Below are 11,037 nucleotides of genomic sequence, written 5' to 3' on the forward strand. Positions count from 1 at the left end.
TGAAACTTCTAGGCATAAGAGTGTTAGCCTGATTATGATTTTTTTCCCAGACTGATGGCTGATATTTCTTTGTCCCACACATTTAGGAGATTCAGTTATACATTCTGATACATTGTCTGGCTAGAATTTATGGCAAATTTTAGTTACTACAGTCACATTTGGCTGACTTTAAAATAGCAGAAGGATCCTATTATGCTATTCTTTGACCCTATTATATTTACGTTACTGGACTCTTTGTGATAGCCTCTAGCTGCTTTCTCTGTCCTCCTTGAGCAAAATATGCCCAACAGTAACTAGAAGCAGGGTGTCATGTTAGAAATCAAGTTTTCATGTGAAATATGTATTTCTGCACAGCATCATGAAAGCAAAAGGTTTATTTAATACTTGTCAATACCTGAAGCCATAGTCCAGCATGAACAAATAATAATAAATAATAATAATACCCTAATAATGTGGCAATCTTAGTGTGAAATCACACGTGACCCTTAGGTTTTCCTCAAGATTTTCAGAATTCTCCCCATTAGTACAACCGGTGGTGGACATCGCTGTTGCATTTCCCAATGAAACGTTTAAAAGACTGTAAATGGTGTGTGCATTACTACATTGCAGAAGGAAGAGGTCAGGCTAAATTGCACTGGTATTTAAACATAATCATACTATGAAAATAAATCAAAACATCACGTAAAGGAGTATTTTAGATGTTACACACGTTTCTTTCTGGAATGACATGGCTAACCAGTTCCCTGTGAGCATATATATTTAAACACAAGTTTACAAAAATAAAAGTATATGATTTTCAACAAATGGGAGTAGGTCTACAGCGAAGTATTATGAATATTATTTTGCTCTTTCTTTCCTAATGAGGTTTATCCTTTGGCCAGACAGTTTTAAGACTGAAATACTAGTGGCTATAGAGTGTAGATTGCAGATTGCACGCTACTCAATGTGAAAAGGAGCACATTTGATTGATCGCCTCTGTGTGTGTGTGCGCCCATACACACAACTCTCTGTAGTTGCATGTGTATATATTTCGCAAAACCGGGCATCTCTGGGCATCCTTATCTTAAGAAATGTGAGACAAACATCCATTCCTTTAATCATGTTCATCTTTGATCACCAGCAAGGGTGACACAGTCCACAAAATTAACAAAGAAACTCCCTTGCTTTTGAGAGATAGCTACATGTACATCTGGGTGTGCACACACATGCACATGGACACGCGAACACGCAGGCATACATCTCAGTAAGTAAATTATGGCATAACTTTTCATGTAATTGACACCAGACACCTTTAATTTTTCATTTTCATTCTTTTGACCAGCTTTCACATTAACAATCTAAGCCATAAATGTTGGTGGCTATTGATCGCAATCCCCTGTGTGCGTGCAAATCCATTTTCAAGTCCCCTGCCTTTAATGTGCGTGTGCGTGTGCAAGGGGCCTCTGACGGCTGTTTGTCAGGATCTCCCCCAGCCTGCTTGAAGACGACCCCGGATACACAACGTGTGCCGGTGGCCAAGGGAAAGCACGCACACACACACACGCACACAAAAACCAAACCAAATGATGGAGAAGTAAAGAAACAAAGCTCTCTTGTGTGAGATGTGGAGAAAGATATGCAAGCGAAAGTGTGTGTAAGTATACTGTGGGGATGTGTAGGTTGGGCGCCTGACATTTCCCAAGACTTCTCGTGGGTTTCTCCCTGCCGACATCTGGCGCTGCCTCGACCCCGGTGCTCATGGCCGCACCTTTCAGGAACCCGAGGTTTGCCGAAAAGCTGTCTCTAGTTTAAAACGTTTGGTAGCACCGGAATTTGAAAAAAAAAAAAAAAAAGAAAGAAAAAGAAAAAAAAAAAGAAAAGAAAAAGAAAAAAAAAAAAAAAAAGGGAAAAAAAAAGAAAAAAAAAAAAAAAGGCAAAGGGTGGGGGGGAAAGGACATTTTTTAAATAGTTGCCGAATCCACTGCCAGGCTATCACCGGCAGCGAGTGGGTGCGGGTCTGTGTGCCCGTGGCTCCCTGCGTGCAAACGCACGCGTGGATTTACACGGGAATCCGACCCAGCTGAACTACCTGACAAATAAAGGACTTTCAGCCCATCGGGGTTTTGGGTAACGTCTTCTGAGCAGCTTTCTCGGAGTTTACTGTTCCTTTACTGTTGACTCCATAGCCTTAACCTTAAAGCAGGGGGAGGAGAGCAGTAGGGAGGGGGTGGGGGTGTTCGCAGCATATAAGTACATCAGGAGGAATTTTTAAACGACCTTATTGTCTCTAGCTCTAGAAAGACCACGATGATTTCTTTTTAGCGCCAGCAGCTGTTTTCTCTCGAAACTTAGCTTTTTTTGCCTCTCACATGAGCGAGCAGGAGAAAGGCAAGGCTGAGGGATCCAGATGCGAGGAGAGGGAAGGAAGGAGAACTCCGCGGATGGTCTGAGCTGTGCCGAGGCATTGTTCACTGCTGCCTCTCGGTTACGTTTAAAGGCTGAAATATCACGAGATCCACTCAATGATCCTTTTCTAATTCGAAGGACAAAATGTAATTTGCTGTAGCTCTGCTTTCTCGGATGGGAATACTATCCCTAGGTTTCAGAGGGAAGAGCAAGGCATCGCGATTCGCACACACATGGATTAAGTTGAACAGCGGCGATTACATCTGCGCTGAGAGCAACAGTAGTCCAGGGCTGACTTTTCAAATCTCAGCCCTCCGAGTTAGAGGCTCCCTTGAATAGACTTCCTCCATTCCCGGATGCACTTCTCCAAATTCCCACTTCTCTCTCGAATTCCTGTGAAATTGGGGGCTTGCCTGCATTTCGCCTTGGCATGCAAAACGGCGTTTTCACAGAGTGATTATGCGCTTTCTTTAGCTGTACCTGACGGAGTAACACGAACTCCACGCACCATATTGCCAACACGCGGAGTGGATATTGACGTTTTGGATTGAAGATTTTTTTTTTTCCTCCGTCGATTTTTTTTTTGCCAAGTCACAGCAGTATGAGATGTCTCATTAATCTCGCGGATGTGTCTAATTCTGGATGTGCAGTGATACATAAAAGTGCTGGTGTTTGTATCCAGCGGAACACTGGATGCACGGCAGAGATTGGTGATTTTTTTTTTCGCAGCGCCTAACGTGCAAACCGCAAGCATCACTTTAACGTGACAAGGGAGAGGCATGCAGCTATCGCAACATTTGCGAAATCCTCGTTCTTGACACTCGAATACTTTAACGTTCCTAAGAAGAGGTTAAACCTTCATGCTGCTTCTTCAAATTGATTTTAAAGGGCTGCTATAAATGGAGCATCAAAAAGCTTCGGCAGGGCTACTCCAAGAGGAATATGCAAACTGCGAGCCAGAAGCATCCTAGCCCGATGCAATATTGTACATTGTGTGTTCCAGCACTTTTTTGTTATTACGTAAAGGCTCCTGGAAGCACCTTGGATATTTTACATTCTCCTTTCTCTGCTGGAAGCAATCAGCACGCAGGAATCCTGACGTGGGCTCTGGGACTATAGGACATTCCAGTTTGTGATCCAGCACGGTTAATCGTGAAAAGTGTATACATTTCTGGCTTATCTATGCTTTGTTATGGGTCTGACGTGAGCTCACGTCCTCCTCCCCCCTCCTGCAATATTACAGGCAGAATTTCAGTTAAAAGTGTTACAGTATCACGGTGCGGGAACCCGTGATATTCAGACAGCAAAAATAACCTTAGTACCCGGCTATAAAAAGCTAATTAAGCAGAAGAGGAAAATCAAGAAAAACTCGAAAATGTAAGTACTCCCTCTCGTTAACAACCGAACATTTAACTTTGGAGCCTCAGAAGGGGAAATACCAGGCTGTTCTGCACGTTTTCGCTAAGCTTCATTTTCCGCACAATGCAGAAGAAAACGCTGGTTTAAACCGACTACGTTACCGAAGGATTTTCCATCGCTACGATCAGACTTATGTCCTTTAAATTCACGGCATGCACAAAAGAACAACGTTTGTCCAAAACAGGCTGAAAATATACAGAACGATAGAGGGAAAAAGCAGACAAATCCTTCCTCCGAAGCTAGCGACGAGGAAGTCTGAGAAGGCTGAGTGTGTTTGAGCTCGGATTGTTTAATAGAAAGATTTATATACTAACTGTATTATTTACTTTGGGAGGGGAGGTGGCAGTATAAGGGTATGCTAATTAGTGGGAGATTTTTTGGGGGAAGGGGGTGGAATATCAATTTTTATTGCATCACCTGTCAGGAGTGTCCAATCAGCGTTGGCTTTAGGGGAATTAATTGATGAAGGTGTCTCCGGACGAGCTCACTTCACTCTGTCATTTTATTTGTAGCTAAAGCAGCGGCGGGAATAGCAGCTGCATTTCTTTTCTCTTCCTCCCTTCACATTCCATTATCATAGTTTCCAATGGAAAAGCAGGGAATGAAAGGGAACAGGTACTGATCTTCAGCAGGAACTTAGAGAAACACTTTGGCAAACCTGATTTTTAAGATTATATATTGATTGTAGTCTCACGGTATTTTTTAATTTATTTTTTTTTTAATTTTGTCTAAAGTTTGAGTTTGGCACTTCATTCACCAGGAATAACAGCCTTTGTTATATTTTATTAGCAGGATGCCTTGAGACAAATACAGCATCTGGCTGAGGATTGTGTGTGTGTGGCTTTTTTTTTTTTTTTTTTTGCCTTTTTTTTTTTTTGGCCTTTTTTTTTTTTTTTTTTTTTCACCTCTCTCTCTCTCTGCAAATGCTGGGAATAATTTAATTCACGAAATGGGAGACCTGAAGTCGGGTTTTGAAGAGGTGGATGGCGTGAGGCTCGGCTACCTCATCATTAAAGGAAAGCAAATGTTTGCACTCTCCCAGGTTTTTACTGACCTGCTCAAAAACATCCCGCGAACTACCGTGCACAAGCGAATGGATCATTTAAAAGTAAAAAAACATCACTGCGACTTGGAGGAGTTGAGGAACTCAAAGCCATCAACTCCATCGCTTTCCACGCCGCCAAATGCACCCTGATCTCCAGAGAGGACGTGGAAGCCCTATACACATCCTGCAAAACCGAACGGGTTCTTAAAACGAAACGGAGGAAACTAAGCCGGGCGCTGTCTGCCACCGATCTCCGGCCGGAGCTCGCTCCCGCCGACCCCTTCTCCGGCTTCTGGAAGGAGAACAAACTTTGGCTGGGTCTGAGCGACTCTCCTCGGCCGCTGCTGCCCGTCCGGAGGAAAGCCCTGCGCCCGGGGGACACAGCCTTGCTACCGGCCGCTCATCTACCTCACATTTTTAGTAAATACACTGGCCACAGCTACCCAGAAATCGCTCGGGCGCCTTGCAAATCCCCCGTAAACTATGAAACGGCGCCGGCGGTGGGCGGCTGCGTGCCCCTGCGCTCCCGCCGCCCGCTCGCCGCCGCGGCGCGGCCCCGGCTGCCGACCGCCGGTCCCCCGCCCCTGCCCGCCCGCTGCCGCCGCCGCCGCCACGGGGCGGCCGCCGGCCGCCGTCACTGCTGGGCCCCCCCGGCGGCGCCCGCCGGCCCCTGGCCCTGCCCCGGCCCTGCCGGCCCCGCGGCGCCCCGCGGCTGCCGCTGCCTCTCCCCGCGGCTTCGGGCCGCCCTCCTTCCCCGAGAGCGGCAGCAGCGACTCGGAGTCCAGCTGCTGCTCGGGCCGCGCCGCCCACGACTCGGACTGCGGCTCCAGCCTCTCCAGCTCCAGCGAGGGCAGCTCGTAGGAGGAGGACGAGGACGAGGAGGACGAGGAGGGCAGCGGCGCCTCGGACTCCAGCGAGGGCAGCTCGGAGGAGGAGGAGGAGGAGGAGGAGGAAGAGGAGGAGGAAGAGGAGGAGGAGGAGGACAGCACCTCGGACTCCGACTCCAGCTCGGTCTCCAGCCAGGTTTCGGTGCAGAGCATCCGCTTCAGGCGCACCAGCTTTTGCAGCCCGCCCGGCGTGGTCCACGCCAACTTCTTGTACCATCTGCGGCCGCCGCCGCCTCCCGGCCCCCGGCCCCGGCGGAGCCCGGCGGGCTGCCCGCCCTCCGCGGCGCTCCCGGCGGAGTCAAGCCGGAGCTGCGGAGGAGTGGGGCTGCCCCGGCTGGGCTCCCGCCGCCCCGGCGCTGCGCTGCTCCGGAGGCCTGGGGAGCTGCTTCGCGGAGATAAGGGACGATAGGGTATCCGAACTCACATTCCACACTCTGAATTTTCCAATAATGCAAGAGTACTGACCTAACAATTAACTGTGTTGCAAAGGGGGCCTCTTCACCTAGCCCAAAGACAAACAATGCATTTCCACAACAAAGAATACTCAGAGAGGCAAGGAAATGCCTTCAAGCAACTACTACACACCGTGCAGATAACAATACAATAGCTGCTAGGTTCTTAAATAATGATTCTTCATCAGCGGCTGCAAATTCAGAGAAAGATTCCAAAATCCCTCATTGTATTGAATTTGCCACGGATTTGCCCTCTTTACAAACTGATCCTGCGGAGGATGCTGCTTTCTCCAGGGGCAGCAGCAGCAGCTGAGCTCCAGTGCACTGATACAGGCAATAAGGCATTGCCATTCCTGCACAGCATTAAAATCAAAATAGAGGACAGCAGTGCGAACGACGAGTATGAGCCTGATCTTACAACACATAAGCTAAAGTGTGAGTGCAATGATACTAAGGATGAGTTTTACGGTGTGACTGAGAGTAATAACCAGGACGCTTTATTAACAGCCAAGGAAGATTCTGCATGCACTGAGAAAGAAAACCACTTCCTTAAACTCACTGACTCAGAGTCAGGTCCTCTCATGCACTTTAGGTACTCCAAAACCTGAGGATGGGGAGTATAATTTGGAGCAAGGGTGAGAAAAAATTACAGGACACTGGTTTTGGGGAAAGCGACCTGTACTGCAGACTCCTCCAGTCAAACCAATTTGAAATCAGCTCGAAAGCCCACGTCCTACAGGTAAAATCGAGACACATGAAGGAACACTGGATGATTTTACAGTTAACAATAGACGCAAAAGGGTAGCCAGCAATGTAGCATCAGCAGTGAAAAGGCCATTTAATTTCATGGCAAATTTTCCCTGTCCACCATCACTAATTATTGGCAATGATGGGGATTTGTTGCCAGCTTATTCCTTAAACCACCACTAAGGATCCCAACCACCATCACAAGGCCCATCCTGTATGGAAATGGCAGCTGGGCGGTTCTGCAATACCTCTTCCACCTAGCCACAAATTCAGGAAATTTAATTAATAAAGTAGTTTGGAAAATATTTTCTTGAACAACCTTTAACTTTCTTACCTTTTTTTCTTTTTTCCTTTTTTTTTTTTTAAACTCTGCAGCATGGTTTGTACAACCCATTAAAGCTATACACTTTTGGAATCCTATTTTATCACATTGTGAAGACAGAAACCGGATTACTATTTTATTTACCATTACAACAGTGGGGATTTTTTCAATTATTTTGGGGGTTTGATGGGTTTTAGTGGGGGGGGGGTTGTTGTTGGTTTTTTTCTGTTTGGTTGGGTTTGAGTTTTGTTTTGTTTTTGTTTGTTTGTTTGTTTTTATTGGTTTGGGCTTTTTTTGTTTGTTTGTTCTGTTGCATTGTTTCTTTTTTTTTGTTTTTGGTGGGTTTTTGCTTTTTTTTTTTTTTTTTTTTTTTTTTTTTTTTTTTTTTTTTTTTTCATTATGTTACATTCCACAGAGTACTTTCAGGCTAAAGACCTCAAGTTAAACTCAGTTATTATGGTAGAGCTGGAACACTTTACTGTTTAAATGCTAATAATGCATCAGTACCTCAATTCAACTGCTGCAAATAAATGTCAAAAGGTGAATAATAAATATAGAATGAGCCATTAAATTTATGCACTAGATTTTGAAAATGGAAGTCTAACTGTTAATTCAGTTAAACTTTGTTAAGTTACATGGTTGCACAGTAAGGGTTCACTATAATTCAATGCGGCAGCAGTCTACTTTTCGGGAGCTTTGTTTTCGGGTGGCAGGGGCGTCTTTTTCGAAGAGCATTGCACTTACTCCTTTTTTTCCGGTTGGAAAAGACTGGGGTCCGCCTGTGACCCCAGCGCTGGGAAAAGCTGCCTCATTTGAAACCAGTAAATAAATGTGGAATTCTATTTTTGGTAAAAGGGTGTCTTTTTACTTGTACAGCCACTCTTTGCAATTGGGAAGCCTTTTTGTTTCACCAGAGGTCTTAAATAAGGTTACTGTTATCCACTAATGTCATACTTAAGTTGTGGTCTGAACATGCCCCTTACAAACTTGCAAAGCAACTAAAATATTTGCCCGGCCAGCAGTACAATTTATGGTCCAGCCTCTCATGCTGGCTGGAGGAATAGCAAAGCAGTAAATACAACACAGAAAGTGAAATGAGAGGCCGTAAGTGGAATGATTACACCAAAATGAGAAGACCATGTTATTCATAGCTTTTTGGCAACAAAAACTCAGGCGATTCAACCATGTTACACTTCCCAGTTCTATCCTCATCTCTTGAAATTTGCTGTCGTGGGGGGGTTTTTTTGCCATGCCATCCTCTCTATGTAGCAGAAACATTTCTACTGCACGTGACAATCAGAGGCAATTATCTATATTTGCACTTAATATCGAAATAGTCGAACAGGCAGACCTTCTAGAGTCTAGCCCTTGGTAAGACATGCTGGTATAATATATTGTGATGATGGAAGCAGTAAATCAAAATTATGGAAATTTGCACTGTTGAAAAGCATGCTTTAGCTTTATTTTCAATTAAAAACACTGTTTTAAAAAATCCTGATTCTTAAACACTTTGAATTATTGCAGAGTTATCCGTGGTTTCCTCTCCGTTTGTAAGTTCACTGTTTTTATTTGGAGGAAATACGCTTCAAGAGGTTAACTGTTTCACTCCCTCCCCCCCCAGCCTCCGCAAAAGAAAGGGAAGGAGAAAAAAAAAAAAAAAAAAAAAAAAAAAGAGAGAGAGAGAGAGAGAAAGCTGGAGGCCGAGGTGGAGGCAGAGCTAAGGACGGGGGGAAGGTATCTCTTGTGGGGGAGGACAGATACAGCAACTTTGAAAACAGCCTGGAAAGTTTGTAGCTGGAGAAAGGCAATAATAATTGAGTTGCTGAATCAGTAGAGTTTAGGATGAATAATTGCTGGTTTCTTTCTTTGGATTTAGCATTTTATTATACTAGATCATTCACAAATTAAATTTTAAGGATTCCACTCATCGATCAATCCCGGGAGAATAATTTATCACAAATCAAAAAAGGAAAACAAAGCAACAATGTAATGTTTACTGTGTGACTCAAAGTCAACATTTCTGCTGGCAATCCGCTGCCTGGGTTTCAGTTTTTAATTCCTGTCTTTCGTGTGCCCTGTCCCAATCCCAAATATTCAAGCAGTCACTAACTGATTTCAGCTCTGTTTACTATATCCATACCGGAGTTCTCCTCTCATTGTAAGAGGCCTAGTCTAAGAATACCTGCAGCCAAATATATTAGAAAGAGTAAACAATTGCCTTTCAGTGGAGTTACCCTTCCCCCCTGCATGCACACGCACACACACATGCACACACATCACTTTAAGCTGCCAATTGCAAAAGGTGCATTGCATACTTAACCGCTCTGCTGAAATTACGATGGTCATGAAAAATCTGCTTACTGAAGTTGTTCTGAGATGAATGTTTACATTCGTGTGTGTTAGAGCTGCACAGATTACAGCCTTATTTCCAGAGAACTGTAAGTACATACAAAATGTACTGCTCAGGAAAGCCCCTCACTCTGTTAAAAAACCCTGTCTGCCTGACAAAGGTCTTCCCTTGACCAAAAAAAAAGATTAAAATAAAAAATAATAAAATAAAAGAGGAGAGAGAGAGAAAAAAGAGAAAAAAAAAAAAAAAAGAAAAAAAAAAGAAAAAAAAAAAAAAAAGAAAAAAAGAGAGAAAGAACCAAAAGCTGTAAAGAGTGCAATATGCAAACTTGAAACCTAAAATTTCGCCTTGTCAGTTAAACAACATATCACTTTCAAAGTAACTCTGTCCCCTGACCCTGTTTACTTCCATTAGAGATATGCTGATTTGGCCAGGATTGTAAATTACAGAGGTGCATTTCAGATTCCGAAATAATCCGGGGTGGGGGGTTGGGGGTTGGAGGGGGAGGTATAAGCATAAATTTATACCAAATAGGCGCTGCAGAGTTGAGGACGTGAAATATGGCGCCCAGCCTTGCCAGCGGCCCGGCAGCTCCAGGCAGCCCCGGGCATCCCCGGCAGGCTGCTCCCCTCCAGCCAGGCAGCAGCAAACGGCAAGGAGTTAAACAGCCAAATAATTTTCACACGTGCACACCTCAGTTTAGTACAAGTCACTAGCAGGGACATTCGTGTTTTACTACCGTTGGAGAAATTAGCCAGGTACAATAACTCACCAGGGGAAAAAAAAAAAAAAAAAAAAAGGAAGGGGGAGGGGGGGTGGTATTCTGTCCAATTCTGTCGTTTGGTAACTGTTTCTGACGACATTGTAATTATTATTGCGATCAGAGTTCATTGTCATTTCAGGCCTTAACATGCGAAGTTTTATTATTGAATTACATAAAAATAACCAAATTTCTCCCATAAAGGTAAGTTCTAATAATGAGGAAAACCCACGGTTTTCCAAGGGAGACAGGCTACCATTTTGTTGCGATGTTTACATGAGACAAAACTTATAATGTGTTTAATATTGCCACCATTATGGTCCCAATTCCTGTGTACACAAAACTCACAGAATTTTCTAGAGGAAAAGCAATTGAGGAAGTGCACGTACTGTAAGGACTATACTCCGTAGGTATTTGCCACAAATACAGTTCAATGGTAAATTTATTGGGAATCTTTCTGCTGCCACATGGAAGACAAAAGAAAGTTTTGGACTCTGTTTAATTTCTAGGACATTAAAAAGGGAACACGTGTAATGAGCTTCAGCAATGGGTATATTGCCTTAAAAGATGTAACTTTGCCGTGTTACAGCAATTTAAGAGTGATTGTTCTATAAGCTACACTTACTTGACTACAGTGGGATAATCTCTTACTGGTGTTTATTTGAAAAGC

The 11,037-nt window shown here is 44.1% G+C and overlaps 1 protein-coding gene across 1 annotated transcript; it reads left to right on the forward strand.

Moving 5' to 3' along the window:
* The first annotated feature begins 3,767 nt into the window (after positions 1-3,767).
* Positions 3,768-7,240, forward strand: SKIDA1 (SKI/DACH domain containing 1). The gene is given in 13 exon segments (XM_066316321.1): positions 3,768-4,946; positions 4,949-5,478; positions 5,481-5,571; positions 5,574-5,951; positions 5,954-6,046; positions 6,049-6,159; positions 6,162-6,185; positions 6,188-6,474; positions 6,476-6,727; positions 6,729-6,807; positions 6,810-6,853; positions 6,855-7,109; positions 7,111-7,240. Coding segments are annotated over 13 exon segments (2,448 nt in total). The 5' UTR covers positions 3,768-4,753; the 3' UTR covers positions 7,222-7,240.
* The last annotated feature ends 3,797 nt before the right edge of the window (positions 7,241-11,037 follow it).

The sequence above is a fragment of the Sylvia atricapilla genome, chromosome 1 (assembly GCF_009819655.1).
Source record: "Sylvia atricapilla isolate bSylAtr1 chromosome 1, bSylAtr1.pri, whole genome shotgun sequence".
Classification (NCBI taxonomy): Eukaryota; Metazoa; Chordata; class Aves; order Passeriformes; family Sylviidae; genus Sylvia; species Sylvia atricapilla.